The sequence below is a fragment of the Mytilus trossulus genome, chromosome 3 (assembly GCF_036588685.1).
Source record: "Mytilus trossulus isolate FHL-02 chromosome 3, PNRI_Mtr1.1.1.hap1, whole genome shotgun sequence".
Classification (NCBI taxonomy): Eukaryota; Metazoa; Mollusca; class Bivalvia; order Mytilida; family Mytilidae; genus Mytilus; species Mytilus trossulus.
Genome location: NC_086375.1, coordinates 87,841,528 through 87,858,913, shown reverse-complemented (window position 1 = coordinate 87,858,913; position 17,386 = coordinate 87,841,528). Strand labels below are relative to the sequence as shown.

At 32.0% G+C, this 17,386-nt stretch overlaps 1 protein-coding gene across 11 annotated transcripts in view; it reads left to right on the top strand.

The window, feature by feature from the left end:
- The first annotated feature begins 555 nt into the window (after positions 1-555).
- Positions 556-17,386, top strand: part of LOC134712745 (ankyrin repeat and MYND domain-containing protein 1-like) — a 49,674-nt gene continuing 32,843 nt past the window's right edge. For all 11 annotated transcript variants that reach the window (XM_063574587.1, XM_063574593.1, XM_063574584.1 and 8 more), the window contains exons 1-8: positions 556-725; positions 2,960-3,169; positions 3,726-3,820; positions 6,536-6,682; positions 7,391-8,056; positions 8,869-9,076; positions 9,658-10,150; positions 10,439-10,610. In XM_063574587.1, coding sequence (XP_063430657.1) covers positions 2,962-3,169; positions 3,726-3,820; positions 6,536-6,682; positions 7,391-8,056; positions 8,869-9,076; positions 9,658-10,150; positions 10,439-10,610 — 1,989 coding nt within the window. In that variant the 5' untranslated portion in view covers positions 556-725; positions 2,960-2,961. The remainder of the gene's footprint in view (positions 726-2,959; positions 3,170-3,725; positions 3,821-6,535; positions 6,683-7,390; positions 8,057-8,868; positions 9,077-9,657; positions 10,151-10,438; positions 10,611-17,386) is intronic.

Genomic DNA, 17,386 nt, shown 5'->3' with positions numbered 1-17,386 from the left:
TTCTCTTATTGCATCTCATTTAGGACAAATACTGTATACAGTACTTACATGTAATATCTATTTACAAGTTGTCCATCCAACAATAACTCCTTTGAAAAAGCTCGTTTATTTTAAATTTAACTCTAGCATATTCATGAATCTTACTAAATATCAAAACATATATATATATGAAGCACAATTTTTTTTTAAATTGTAGTTTTTTTTTGTTTTTTTACATAATTCATAAAGTAAAATTTCAAATTTTGGTTCAATCTGATATTTTATATGAAGCGATCACCAAGCATGTATCAACATTTTCAATAAATATAACTTATTTTACACTGAAACCTATATTTCCTGCTGTACTGAGACATTACAGTAAGAAAGATAACTGCAAACTTTTTAAAGTATTTTTCGTGTCTCCACTGTCTCGACTCATGAAAGCAAGAACTAAAACATATTAACTATGACCCCGGTACTAAGACGGATTTTTTTTAAAAAGTGATTCCACAACATGGAATGATTGGATTACCTCCATTTAAAAATGCCCAAATTTCGTGGTGCCGAAAGGACCTTATTTGCATAGCAACCACAACTTCCGGTCAGTGCGAGCTTGATTAAAAATGGCGGATTGTTTGCCTAGAAGTTCACAGTTTGCTTTTAGGCGGTAAACATGAGATAAATGTAATAGCAGTTGAGTTGAAATTTAACCAAAAATCGTCAAAGTAGATTTTTTTCCAAAGCAGGTATGAGAAAGTGTTAGAAAGTGAATGCAGTTTCAATTATTTATAACAAAACAGGACAACAATTACCTGTTTTCTCTGTTTACTTTCAAAAATACAAATCTAAGGTTGTAAGATGGTCGGTTCTGTTAGCCCCTTCAATATATGACCACTTTCAATGAAATGAGGTAGTTGTTACCTGTGACAGGGGGTCAAATCTCTAGTGGGAGGAAATATTGTCTGCCATGAAATCATGTCCATGAAACTCGTTCACCGCCAAACACCATCCAACACCACCACACTGCACCAACACAACTGAACACCCCCAAATTTTTCCTCCTACCTTTTCTTGTTCTAAATGAGACCTAAATAGAATAATTAGGTTATTAATTCATCATGTCTTTCTTACATGTCTTAGCGTCTAGTGGACTTTTAACATCCTTTTAATAATCCAGTCCTTAGCAAGGAAGAAGCAGTTCATGAACAAATAAAAAGATAAAATTGTCTACATTGGACAGAAGATGGGAGTCTATAACACCAAAACTCTGCAAACCACCACTGGACCCCTTAATATTTTTTTTCTATTTCTTTTGAATTTTCCTCTTTATAACATGTACATGTATGATAAAATATTTGTACCAATAATATGAAAGAGACCAATATCAAAATCTAACGGATGAACAGAGATTGATCGAGGATTCTTCATCTGAGAACTTATTATGAATTTTATTTGAATTATTATTTCACACATGTACTTCATGTAATGAGGTACATACATGATGTACATTTGTGTAGTCTGGAAAAAATAATGAGGAATCCGGGGGAAGTTTTTATTTAAATTGATCAACTTTAACATAAAAATGATGCACTTAAAAATCTAAGAATTGATTAAAGCAATTTAATTAATTTCATTGTTTTATATTGTATGATATCACTGTTTCTCTTCATGCTCTTAGTGGTTGGTGTTTGGTAGTGTGTCAATGTGTGTGGTCACTGTGGTGTTTGGTGATGAAAAGACCCACCCAAATTGTGTCCACAGACATATATGTTATTATGGCATATGGTCCTGACTATAATAACCTATGAAATTGTGTCTACAGATGTGGAAAGGTGTCCTTTAAAGACATATGAAAAAGTGCCATTGGTCGTGTTTGTTGAAAGGATAATATTTCACTTGAAAAGTACATGCCCAATCTCAATACCTACATTTGCACAAAATGTATAAAATTAACTTTGGGGTTGAGCTGAAGTTATTGAAAGGTATAGTCACAAACTAAATACCATACAAAAGTTAAATTTAATTACTCAAAATTCCAAATGGAGATATACATGTAATTAAAAATATTACTGAAATAAAAATAAGGAGATGAGGTAAGCAAGCTCAAAGCCAAAGGGAATCAAAACTTACTTTTTGTTAAAAATATTTAAATATTATTTAATTATATCTTTTGTCACAACATACCTAATGGATATTTTTTACATTGAATACATGCACCAAAATAAATATTCTATCAATTTATTCAAGACAGACCAATCACCTCAGTCCTGTAACCTTTGAGATACTAATATAAAGAAATTTCCACTTCCCTCTTTTGAAAATGTCTTATTTCTTTACTCAACACAATGAATAGAAAAATAGTATAATGGACCAACACATTGATTTTATATTTACATTGTATCATAGATCAAATTTATTTCTTCAGTGTGTGTTCACTTATGTTCATGTCTTTTAATTTAGTTAAGCCATTTCAATTAATATTTTATAGTGTGTCTTTCTATGTTGTGATATTACACTATTTTATTAGTTCAAACAGTGTTACAACAGAATAAAGTGGCAAATTATGTGACAAATGTTGTTTCTGTTCAATAAATTATGATCTCTTCTACATCAGCGTGACCAATGGTTTAAAAAATTTAATCATGTTAATACAGTGTATGTTGTAATTGATTATATAAAATAGAGGTCAAGTTCAGCATTAATTTACTTTTTAACTCTTAATATTTGAAACTACTATAACACATTTATTTATAGATGCCTTAACACTCAAGGTTATTTTATTAGTGGATACATGTAACCTGTTAACCACTGAGAACACTATAAATACAAATAAATCTTATAAAAAGTTTATACAAATATCCTCATACATCTCATTTACATGTACATTTTTGTACATATACCAATATACTTTAATCGAATTGTGTTACAGTGTATAATGAAGGTTACTTGCCCTTTTAATATTATCTTTTGTTTTTTCTAGTCATGTCGGTGTCAAGTGGTCCTTTACCAAAGTTACAACATGCCAAATTTGAAGAATTTGATCCAGATGAGATAAGTGTTCAGTATAAAAGTGGAGCTATATTTAAAGGAACAGTCTGTGACCATAGAAGGGAAGGTTCTGGGAAGTTTATATGGCCTAATGGGGCCCAGTATGAAGGAGAGTACCAGGACAATCTTAGAAATGGAAAAGGTATGTTTACATTTTTACTTGTTCTACGGGAAAAATTTGAAGTTTTGATGGCTTGATATGGTTCTGAGAAAATCTTCAACAAGTTATTGATGATTGTAGGCAACTGTTATTGTCTAAAATTTACCCTCTCCACATATTAATAACTATTGCAACAACTTTTCAAGTGGTCCAACTTGGTGGCCAAGGCCTAACTCTGTCTCTATCAAATTAATTTTTCAGGTAGCATGTCAAATGTCCAATCCCCTTGCCAGTCCACCCTTTTGTAGGGCCAGCCAATTGAATAAAATGTTAATTTGTTCTCATCCTAAACATGCATTTAAATTATCTCCACCTAGTGTAGAATTTTCGTTTTTAGAATAGCAATTTTTGGTTTTATGTATTCCTGTGATCACATTTGTTAAATTTGAAGTCTTCTGACATCATAAAAAATGGTAGTTCTGAAATATGTTAAAGGTTAATTAAATGGTCCATCAATACTCCTTAATTACAATGATAAGTGTAGATTATCATAGATTCTTAAGCAAAATGATTAATCAAAGAAAATATTATTTGATAGGACTTCAAGTATGGCAGGATGGTAGCCAGTATGATGGAGATTTTGTCAATGATAAACGACATGGAGAAGGAGAAGTCAAATGGTCAAATAATGAGGTAAGTTTGTACACTATCACAAATGGTCCGATAATGAGGTAAATTTGTACTATATCACAAATGGTCCAATAATGAGGTTTACAAGTTTGTACACTACCATATACAATGTATGGTTCAATTATGAAGTAAGTTTGTACGTTATCACAAATGTTTCTAAAATGAGGTAAATTTGTACACTATCACAAATGGTCCAATAATGAGGTAAGTTTGTATTTTAACACAAATGGTCATATAATGAGGTAAGTTTGTACACTATTGCATTAAACATATAGTATGGTCAAACAATGAGGTCAGTTTTTACATGTACAACCACATGTATGTGCCTGCGGTTACCTGTAGTACACACTAAAATTAGTCTCTGTAAATTGTCTATACTGCAGTTACGGATTTTATCATTTTAATCATGTATCTCTTTACAATACACACTGAATATCAGTCTGTTGAAAATGGCTATTTTACAGTGATTGTAAACCTTGCATCAGTCTTGAAATGTGTTTACAGTATGGTACACACTTTACCAGTGTGTGAAACATTTTGAGTGAGTGTATTCAATTCAGTATACATTCAATTTGGCTTTTTATTTAAAGAAAATTTGAGTTTGTAAAGTTATTTTGGATTTAACAAGTAATTTTTGATTCTATGAGAACTTCATCAAATCATATCATACATGTTTATAACTCCCTAAATTTTACAGACTTCATTTTACAAATGGTAACACTTTTTGTAATCAGTCGATATGTCACATAGAAAAAAAAACATTTACTTGATACAATTATCATTAAATCATCTTTAATAATATGAAGCTTTGACCTTAATTTTGCAATATTTGCCATATACAATGTATACATTAAAGTACAGAATATTTTAATCTCTATAGTCAACAGTGATTATAATCTGAGATCAGATTTTAAATAATTAATAAATCATTAAAGTACAGCATTAATAATGCAGATGTATTGATTCAAACTTTAATATGGAGATCAGAATCAAGATTTTAAATGGTGAATATTTATGTCATTTGTGATTCAACATTGTAAATATATGTACAGCTTTGTTGAAGAGTAATTTGATCTTTGTCTGATCCTTAGAAGTTATTCGGACATCTCATTGGCAGTTGTATATTAAACTTATACATGTAACACTTTTGTCAAAACAATAGTCTTTACATTATGTTTAATGATAAAATCAAGCTGATTAGATTTAAGTTAAGATCAAAATTTAAACAGTAACCTTTTAGGAATTAAACATTTCATGGGTCATTGCAATTGGTTTAATTTTTTTGGCATTATAAAACTGTGTAAACTCAAGTACATGTATGCCTGTGTTTTAACAGTTTTGAAGTAGCATTCTATTTTATTATTTTAAAACTAGAACATGTCATAGAAATTGAATGAAAGTCAAAATACTGAATAAAAATTAAAGAAACTATTTCATTATTTAAAATCTGTTTTAGAAAGAAATATATATGCCTGAGAGGGGAACCAGTTTGTACAGAAGACATTTGAGACAAATCTTGATAAAAGTATTTGTTAATACATGAACACTTTTGTTAACATTTTTAAATGACTACAACCATTCTTGACACCCTTTGTTTACACACCATTAACTTTCATATACTGTGCATACACATGCACTTACATTTATCTGTTTAGTGATCAAGTACATTTACATAATAACAAAAAAAAGTTGTTTCTGAAGTTTAATCATCATTTGTGCTGTTCCCTTTACGGCCTTTTCTAAACAAATGAGAACAAATTACAAAAAGACGAGACATTTATTGTCGGTTTTGTGTGACTTGCCATGTAAGTATTGACCTAATTTTATTTTATCAAAACTGGTGATAATTATTTGGCCACAGAAAAGTGCAGAAGTAGTTTCAGTTCATTAATCCATTTAAAAGTACCAGTTTTTAAGTTTTAGTTCTAATGATGAAAATTACCAGGAAGATATGATCTCAACATTTTAAAGTAAATTGTATTCAAAGTGTGACTTATTTTAAAAAATGTTGGGACTGATACCTGTGACCAAAAATGACCCATTTTCACACAGATTTTGACAAAAATGAAGATGATTATGTCCAAACTAACCAAAAAAATACCAGTTACCAAAATTGAATGTTTTTTATAAGTCACACAATATTATGTTTTAGCAAAGTTTTGCCTCATGTTTGAATATTTATGATAAGTACTTAAATTAGGTTATATTGGTCAGTTGATTAAAAGCAACTAGTTTTGAGCTCTAATCCAAAGATTTTTTTGGAAGCAACAAACCACATGTTAGTTTGTCTCCATCTCAGCTTTCTCCAGATGCAATTTGACTTTTTTATATTTTCTTATGTTAATACATTGAGCATTTTGAGTAGTTACATTTTACATATGACTTCCATTTTCAAGGCCTAAAACTGACTTTGTTTTCTCGGGTTTCTGTCTCATCTTTTTTTAACCCTGCATCTTTTATTCATGGTCTAAATGACAAAAGTAAAATGAAAAATTGAAGAACAACAATTTAAAATTCAATCATTCATGTTCTCTAAATATATATATAAATGATTACCTTCATGATCTACAAATGTAGGCAATTGCAATTTAGCCAAAAAAAGTATTGCTAGTTTTATAGAATGTAGGAATAGTTTCTTTTAGCTTTTATACATGCCTATTTTTGTGGTGTACACATTTGATTAGAAAATCATTTGATGTTTTATTTCTTCCTTTACAGTCATACAAAGGACCATTTTATAAAGACAGACGACATGGTAAAGGAGTATATAACTGGCCTGATGGCTCCACATATGCTGGCACTTTTTATATGGACAGAAAGGAAGGATATGGAGTGTTTAAATTTGCCAATGGCAATAAATTTGAGGTACAGTATGGTATTTCTTTTTTTCTTTTTGAACTAATAAATCTTAGAAAAGGATTAAAAAAGGAGCATGTATTGAAGATCCATTGGTAACCTTCGGCTGTTGTCTGCTCTTTGGTGGGATTGTTGTCTCTTTGACAAATTCTCCATTTCCATTCTCATTTTTATGTAACAAAATCGCAATTTTTTTAAGCAAGTTCAAAAAAGACCTCCATTGGCATTGCCAACAGAAAAAACCACTGATAATGGTTCACAGAAACTAAAGATGAAGCAATGCACACCTACCAAATACTAACCTCATATGCTGTAGACTGATCAGAGCTTCATGTCCCACTAGTGACATTAGCTACCATTACCTATTCATCATGGTGCTCAGCTGAAACAGTTTGAGAGAAAAAAAACAATAAAAGCATTGTCAGTATGTTTTAAGTACATGTATCAGTAAATTTCAAATAATCTTGTTTTATTTCGAACTTATAATCACATAAAAAATAATGCGATTGGTAATATGATATTAAGAATTTATTGTCGATTTTCTCATAGTACTCTGCTTCCGCCTCCAACAACAAAAAATGTCTTCCAAGATATAACCAAGCTCACTAAAAGTGGCATTGGTCACCAACAAACAAACATTTTAAATTTCATGAATCATTCCATCAGTCTTTAATAAATTATTCTGAACAGTTTTTTTAATTTTCTGTCCAATTTTAGGGGTTATATAAAGAAGATGAACGAGAGGGACCTGGAGTCTTGACTTACCATGATGGTAAACAGGATGTAGGTCTATGGAAAGGAGAGAAACTTGTCAAATTATGTACTGCAAATTCAGAGGCTTTTACTATGGACAGTCATAAAGAATTAGACTTTAACCCAGAAGAACATATTATGTATTTAAATACTGATGAACCAACAGATAATGCAGACACAGCTAGATCAGAAGATATACTGGAACTTTTACCTGACAGTCAAATCACTGAAAGAGTAACAGATCTGTATTCTGATTCCTTGGATCCTCGTAGTCTAGCAATTAATAGGGAGGAATTTGATAAAGAATATTTTAGACAGTTAGGACAAGAGAAAAATGACAAAAATGAAAAAGTTCTAGCCTGGAATAGAACACCATCAGTTATTAATTTACAAAAACATGTTCTGAAACATACAGGAAGTCAAAACACTGTTTCATTTAAAGTAGAGCAAGTGCTTAAAGGTGAGAGGTCAAAGTTCAAGGCTAAAGGACCGCTAGAAACTGCATCAGAAGAGTTGTTAGTAGCTGCTGCTAAAGGAGAACTACAGAAAGTGGAAGACTTATTGACAGGGGGCAAAGTTCATCCTGATGTGGCTGACAACAGTGGACATACTGCTCTCATTGGAGCTGCTGTAAGCTATAGATAATATTACCAGATAGAAAAGGGGGAGGGGATAGTGATGCTGCTCCTGAGATTGATTAAAAAGGTCTCAATATCAATATGCGAATTTCACATGATCATTGGTTAACAAAACAAAAAAGTTAAGGTTATACATTTATGTGACAATAAGTCAACAACACAAAAAAAAGAAAATAGACATTCTGGCTAAAGGGAGCAACATATACTGTAAATTCAGAAATTATTGTGAGGTTTTTATTATTGCGAATAATGCGACAGAGTTGCAAACGCAATAATTAAACTCGCATTTTGTGATATTTTAACTAAATTAAGCATAACTTTTCTCAAAACTGTAAAAATTAAAACACATTTACAAAATGTAAGTTAAAAATGACAAAATCACAATAATAAATGCATGCAATAATTTCTGAATTTACAGTAGTCGTCTACCAAAAAAACAAGTGTTTGTACTATCATGACTATGGTGATACAGTTTTTGGAAGATATAGTAAAATTGATCTCTTTCAATATGAATGAAGAACACTGCAATGAGGTTCAGAAATGTTTCTCAACTGATTCCTGTTTAAAGGGAAATGCTAATAATATATTATATGAATACTTTAAGAATTTACCTTATTATAAATTAGAACACACCCTGAAGTACAAACAAAACCATGTTTATCTCTGACACAACTATATTGGGATATAGATTACAAGATATGAACAGGTATACCAACATTTCAAATTTTTTATATATTATTAACAGACAATTTTTTTTTTTTAATAATTATTATGTTTTAATCAAACAATTTTTTTTAACTACAGGTCAACTGGCAAGTAGATGTAATTAATTGTTTGTTAAATCATGGAGCTGATGTGAATAAATTAAATGATGAAGGTTGTTCTGCCTTGTCAGCTGGAGCTATATTCTTCTATCCATTAGAAGGCTTCAGATATAACATTGCAGAGAGATACCTAGATAGACCTGCGGTGTATGAAGAAAAAGACAGAAAGGCTGTTAAATCTCAAAAAGGTAAACCTTTATGTTTATATTGATATATTAGTACAATCAAAACAGGTGTGTATACATCAACAAAATAGCAGACAGGGAACACAAATAACTAACAAATATATTTAAAGGGCAACATATAGTCTTCAAAAAGTCACAGGTGTCTTACTACAATACACTTTTTCACTACAATATTTGTTTGCCAGTACTGTAAATGAAAGGTGTTCAAAAAAAAGTTTGACGTCACAAACTAGAAAATGTCTTATTTTACAAAACAAACGTTATTGTTGTGCAAAAATCATAATTCAAGTGTTGCTAGTTTTTCAACCAAGCGTCACAGATTCCTAACTTACAATATTAATGAAGTCTAAGCATCAATCCCAAATTGACCCAAAAATATGAATGAATTAAACTGCAATTGTCTGTTAGAAAAGTTCCTCAGCTAAGAATTTATTATCATTTCAATATAGAAATGATAGACGTTGCCTTGGCAGATAGGAGGTTTATGATGTAGTAGGGATTAACTTACATGTAAACTATGAAATGCTGGTTAAAAAAATTTGAAAATCATTGTATCATTATTCTTTTTTTCTTTAAATTTTTAGGTATTCTAGCTACAAAGAAGACAATGGGAAGCACTAAGTCTACACCAGCTCCACCTAAACAGAAAGGAAGAGAATCTCCAGCACTTAGTACAGATAAAAAGGTTGTCCCCTCAGGTACCAGTCTAATCAGTGCAGACAGTGGCTTTGCTCAGAATGATAGCAGTCAGAATCTTGCTAATAAACAACAAGTTAGAATAATTGAACCAGAAGTTAATAGTTCTAAGGAGAATATAAAAGAAAATGACAGTGATTCTGTTTTAGGGGATGCCAGTAAGGAAGTGAAGTTTTCTTTAGCTGGAGGTGATCATAAGACAGAGGAAAGTGAATTTGAGTCTGTTGCTACACTAAGGGACTTTGAAATAGAAGTATCTGAACAGTTGTTAGATAGATGTGCCACACAGCTGAGTACTAATGAGAAGATTGTTGGTGGGAGACGGTCACGTGACAGTGCAATGCTGGGAACAGTTAGACATATGGCTGTCATCAAAAATGAGTAAGCTTAAACAAGGATCACTCAAAATCACACATTCAATTATTCATGTTTTCTGTTTTTTAAGGCAAATTGACAAATGCTTTCTGGTTTTTGTTTGTGTACATTGTAATTGTGTTGTGAGTTTATTGATACAGTTTAATTTCCTTTGTAACTTTGCGTAAGAAATATTTACTATAATAAAAAAAAGAAAAAGGGTTTTCATTTCATAGTGACAGGTACCTAATTATAAGAGTTATAAAGATGTAGTTAGTTTATTATGAGTTTTATATTCTTACTTTTTCTTGACAGAAAGGAGAGGATGAAGGCTACTTTAGATTTGTTATTGAAGAGAGGAGCTGACCCTAATGCCTCTGGTGTTCCCATGCCTATCTTGTTCTTTGCTATAAAATCAGCTGATGTAGAAATGGTCAAGACTTTATTGTATAGAGGAGCTTCTACTGCCATTACTCTTCCTAAGGAGGTTTGTATAGTTCTCAGTTCCAATATATTAGAAAACGGGCAAGAACATTTTAAATTCACTTTCTAATAGATCTTTGAATTCAAAAAGTAATGGTTGTTTATTGATAAGAAACTTAATTCAAAAGCCCTATTAATGTAGCACCTCTGTTATTGCATCAGATGCCAGCTGATGGTACAATATAACTTGTCATCACCCGTAATCTGCACTAATCATAAAGTTCTTCGTTTAATTCTACTGGGATATGTACAGCAACCACATCTTGATCATTATCAAGTGTAGGAGATTCACAAAATTTATTTCACTCATTTAATTTCCTTATCTGCATTAAATGTTTCTAACAAGCTAGACCTTTTAAACTGACAGATGACACTTTGGTGTTATATAAGTCATTCTGTTTTGGTTGTGGACTTTTATTTTTTTCTTGCATGCCAGAACAGAACATACTCCTATAGACACTAACTGCACCCCTTGAGTAGCAGAATTATTTGTGTATTATTATGAATCTAAGTTTATGACCAAACATGTAAGTAAAGTTCTCTAATTCTATGGAAATTTATCCCTTTCCGAACCCAATGTATAAAAAAATTTAATCAACGTGTGGTTGCTGGTGATCTCAAAAGATCATTGGATGATTTTAAGGGTCATGACCTTTTTAGCTAACTGGATGAATCAAAATGTGATAACAGGTGTTAATGAAATTGGCAACTTCGTGCAATGTGAAAGGCACTCGAAGGGAAATTTCGGTTAACAAAAAAGAAAATGTCTTTTTAATCATTAGAGAAACAGATTCTTACATAGTTACTCGTGGTTATCGGATTTATCCAATCTCGATAGTTAAATTATAAATTTTAAAGTCCTCGCCGAGGCGGCTCAGACTTTAAGATTGATAATTTAACTATCTCGATTGGATAAATCCGATAATCCACTGGTATCAATGTAAGAATCTATATATACGTCATTTTTACATTTGGTTGATACATTCAATAATATCTACCATTATCTTGAGGATATTTTATCGTTAAATAAAAAAATATTGATTTTGATATCAGCAAATTAAAACTTAACTAAATTTGTATTCTTTTCAAACAGGATGTATTAACACACAACCACATTCTTTTTCTATACAGACGTTAACTACCCTACTGCTTGTCGATACTTTTATTTTCGGCATTGCACAAGTCATGTCTTCTTTGACTGTCCTTGATTTTATGATACTAAATTCCTGGGATGTGTTTTAGTTGATGTTAGGTGTTAATGCATTATTTTTTATTATGTTAAAATTGTTTTTTGGCTTTCAAACTAGCTTTTAGAAACTGTGAGTACTTACAAATTGTTGTTAATTTGACCAGTTGATACAATTTGTTTTGTTATTAAATGTTTACTTATTTAGTGTGATATCTCTTTTCTTATTTTTTAAAATATATATAAGCTTTGATAAGTATTTGGTATGTGTATAAATTTTCACTCCTGTTCTCATATATATGATCAACAAAATGAATATTTTGTAAAAAAATTCTGTTCTCCATTACTGTATATCTTACAACAAAATTATTTTTATTTACCAATGTATATTGTTCTATTTAGCGACATTTTGTTCAGGTTTATGGTTGCCTCTCTGAAATTATTTAACATCTCGCCCCTTATTTTATTGATCTTGTATTTACATTGTGTCAAAGATGAAATTTATTCATTCAGTGTATGTTCACTTGTGTTTATGTCTTTAGATTGAGTTAAGCCATTTCAATTGTTATTTTAAATTGTGTCTTTCTATGTCGTGATGTTACACTATTGTTTCAGGTAAGCATGGTAAGTGTGAAGGTTGGTACATATCAAAATGTTTAAATACGCTGGATTTGTTTGAACCTGTCCAAAGTCAGAAACCTGATGCTCAGTGGTTGTTGTTTGTTGATGTGGTTCATAAGTGTTTCTTGTTTCTTGTCTTTTATATAGATTAAACTTGTTTTTCTCGTTTGAATGGTTTTACACTAGTCCCTTTTTAGCTTGCTGTTCAGTGTGAGCCAAGGCTCCGTCTTTTAGACTGTTTTTAGGCAGATAAGCTGCCTTATGCGAGCACCCTGGATTTGTGTGCTACCCAATAAATGCTGAAATACGTGCCATTGTTATCATCTAGCTGGCTACTAAATTATTTATAACTTATTGGACAGTTTTTTCATACTTTTCATTCTGGATTACAAAAAATATGACCAGAAAAACCTTAAATGATCGTCGATTTTCCCAAAAATTTGAGGTGCACAGGAAGTAGAGCACATTAGGAATCCTTATGTAGTTTAATTATTATCCCCTGAGCTTTTGCCTAAGATGTCAAAGAACAAATGTTTAAAATATTTAATCGCCGAATATCTCTAAAGACAAGTAGTTAAGATTTCCCATTGCAATAGTCGTAGGAATATTGTTTGTCGTCAATACGTAGTCAACTACGTACAACTGATCACGCTGTTGGCGGCAATTTTGAATTAGAAGACGAAATTTTCGTTTCTTTTCAATTTGGACGCAGGGGTTCAAATTAGCGGTGGTCCTAGGTCTGCGACCTTCCAATTTTGCAGTCGTACTTTCTACTTGGTTACTAGCTATGCCCGACGGACCTTGAAAGAAAATAAAAAAATAACTTTCTTCTTCCCGTTACAAGTCGCAAACGTTTGCAAACATTTTTACCAAAGTTGCCTAATAAACGATCTCAAACTTATTTTTATCATTACTATTCATGACAGCGATGTTCAATTTGTTCAACCGCGAGCTTTATACAGAAAATCGCCGATAAATAATGTGTAAATCCGGGTAAAATCGTATCGCACTGTCTGTCAAAAACAACATTGAAAATAAAATGGCTGCCGCGAGATTACAATATCGGATCCGATTCCGGAAGCGGATAAGGTTACCCCCGGGTTTTTTAACAAAAAAAATCTAGACAGGTGACAAAATACATTCTATGCATGGTGAATAAATTAAACACTAGAATTGAAAAACAAAAGATATATGATGAGACTACTATAACATAGTAGTCTGACTCTCAGATATATGTAAAAGAAAGAAAAAGCAGAAAATATTTTGTACACCAATTTTAATGTCAAAATCCAATACCATATGACAGCTGGGAACAGTTTATCTAACAGTTTAATTTTTTTTTATCAGTGATAAATGTTGGTTATGCATGTTAAATGCTTTTCAAGTTAAACATATTACTGCAATTTCAAGGGGTAATTTTTTCTTCTCAATTTTGATAGGCCAGTTAAAACAGCTGGAAGTTTCTAATATAAGAAAAATATGTGGTATGATTGCCATTGAGACAACTATCGACAAGAGACCAAAATGACCATAACTTGGTAACGGTCAAGATCCCCACCCCTAAACCATATATATTCATGTATGGGACAATATAACAAATCATATGAAATATAGGTTGAGTTCGTGGGGCCACTCTATTCCTTTCTGTTTGAGAATTTATAACGGTCCAGATCCACAATTTAAACAATTCATATTTCCGAGACATATTTATGTATGGGACAATATTACAAAACAAATGAATTATAAGGGGGGTCCCTATGGTCAATGTACACCCTCCTGTCCAAAGTCAGAAACCTGATGCTCAGTGGTTGTTGTTTGTTGATGTGGTTCATAAGTGTTTCTTGTTTCTTGTCTTTTATATAGATTAAACTTGTTTTTCTCGTTTGAATGGTTTTACACTAGTCCCTTTTTAGCTTGCTGTTCAGTGTGAGCCAAGGCTCCGTCTTTTAGACTGTTTTTAGGCAGATAAGCTGCCTTATGCGAGCACCCTGGATTTGTGTGCTACCCAATAAATGCTGAAATACGTGCCATTGTTATCATCTAGCTGGCTACTAAATTATTTATAACTTATTGGACAGTTTTTTCATACTTTTCATTCTGGATTACAAAAAATATGACCAGAAAAACCTTAAATGATCGTCGATTTTCCCAAAAATTTGAGGTGCACAGGAAGTAGAGCACATTAGGAATCCTTATGTAGTTTAATTATTATCCCCTGAGCTTTTGCCTAAGATGTCAAAGAACAAATGTTTAAAATATTTAATCGCCGAATATCTCTAAAGACAAGTAGTTCAGATTTCCCATTGCAATAGTCGTAGGAATATTGTTTGTCGTCAATACGTAGTCAACTACGTACAACTGATCACGCTGTTGGCGGCAATTTTGAATTAGAAGACGAAATTTTCGTTTCTTTTCAATTTGGACGCAGGGGTTCAAATTAGCGGTGGTCCTAGGTCTGCGACCTTCCAATTTTGCAGTCGTACTTTCTACTTGGTTACTAGCTATGCCCGACGGACCTTGAAAGAAAATAAAAAAATAACTTTCTTCTTCCCGTTACAAGTCGCAAACGTTTGCAAACATTTTTACCAAAGTTGCCTAATAAACGATCTCAAACTTATTTTTATCATTACTATTCATGACAGCGATGTTCAATTTGTTCAACCGCGAGCTTTATACAGAAAATCGCCGATAAATAATGTGTAAATCCGGGTAAAATCGTATCGCACTGTCTGTCAAAAACAACATTGAAAATAAAATGGCTGCCGCGAGATTACAATATCGGATCCGATTCCGGAAGCGGATAAGGTTACCCCCGGGTTTTTTAACAAAAAAAATCTAGACAGGTGACAAAATACATTCTATGCATGGTGAATAAATTAAACACTAGAATTGAAAAACAAAAGATATATGATGAGACTACTATAACATAGTAGTCTGACTCTCAGATATATGTAAAAGAAAGAAAAAGCAGAAAATATTTTGTACACCAATTTTAATGTCAAAATCCAATACCATATGACAGCTGGGAACAGTTTATCTAACAGTTTAATTTTTTTTTATCAGTGATAAATGTTGGTTATGCATGTTAAATGCTTTTCAAGTTAAACATATTACTGCAATTTCAAGGGGTAATTTTTTCTTCTCAATTTTGATAGGCCAGTTAAAACAGCTGGAAGTTTCTAATATAAGAAAAATATGTGGTATGATTGCCATTGAGACAACTATCGACAAGAGACCAAAATGACCATAACTTGGTAACGGTCAAGATCCCCACCCCTAAACCATATATATTCATGTATGGGACAATATAACAAATCATATGAAATATAGGTTGAGTTCGTTGGGCCACTCTATTCCTTTCTGTTTGAGAATTTATAACGGTCCAGATCCACAATTTAAACAATTCATATTTCCGAGACATATTTATGTATGGGACAATATTACAAAACAAATGAATTATAAGGGGGGTCCCTATGGTCAATGTACACCCTCCTGTTTGAGAACTTAGAAAAATTCGAGATCATCACCCCTTAACCATATACACTCATGTATAAGACTATATAACAAATCAAATGAAATATAGGGGAAGTCCCTGTGGTCACCTAACCCTCATGTTTAAGAACTTTGAAACAGTTGGGATCCCCAACTCTAAATTAAATGAAATATAGGGGGAGTCCCTGCAGTCACCTGATTGAGAAATTGGAAACAGTTGAGATCCCCACCTTTAATAAACCATATATATTCATGTATGAGAACTAATCAAATTAAATATAGGGAGAGTTCTTAGGGTCACCCTACCCACTCCTGTTTGATAACTTAGAAACAGACGAGATCCCCCACCCCTCAACCATATATATTCATGTATTGGACAATATAACAAATCAAATGAAATAAAGGGGAAGTCACTTGGGTCCCCCACCCCTCCTGTTTGAAAACTTGATAACGGTCGAAATCCCCACCCATAAACCATATATATTTACGTATGGACAATATAAAAAATCAAATGAAAAATAGGGGTAGTCCCTAGGGTCACCCCACACCCTCATGTGTGTGTTTTGAGAACTTGTAAAAGATTGAGATACCAACGCCTAAACCATATTCATCATTCCTGTTTGTCATTTCAAAAAAGATTGAATGACATACAAGGTCAATCTCATAGGCGACACATATGCATATAACTTTGCTAGACCCTAACACCTGTCATTTTATTCCAAACTAAGTTCATCGTGGACGTGGGGTGAAGGTGGGAGTCATTTACATTTATCAGTCAGACCTCACCATTGATCCCTGTAGTAGTAAACATTTGTCTGATTTGTGTCTCATAACTTTTGTACTGTACAACGCAAACTCATTTTTCTTTCCAGAGAAGCAAGTCCATTCATACTTTTACAAGCTCATACTAAAGCCAACTTGAACTTCTAACAGTCAACTAATACAAACAATTACGATCAACTAGAAGAACTGCAATCATTGCAAATTTGTACCACTGCTGACTCATGACCATTCGTGGTCATGTCCGATGCTATTGAAAACCTTGAAAAAATATGAATTATTTGCTTTAATGTTTAATTCATTAAATGAACATAAATGTACAATTATATATCAATGTTTAATGTTTGTTCTTTTAAATTTAAAAAAAAAAATGAAGCAACATTGCCACATTTTTCATAATAATGTTTGCCTTGGTTTTTGGTTAACTGCCTACAGTGCTTGCAGCGCTTTGATTTGACATATAATGGTTTACTATTACAAATTGTGACTTGGATGAAAAGGTTTCTCATTGACACTCATACCACTTCTTCTGATATCTATATATACAGACTGTGAAGACAGAAAAAAGAAAATGTGAAAATTAAAAAACTAGATCAAGAACAAAATGTTTACAATAGGTTAATAACTCATCAGAATTGGACATAGAAATTTAATAACTCACTTTGATAGCAAGCAGCATTCAATTCCTACTGGTATGACAC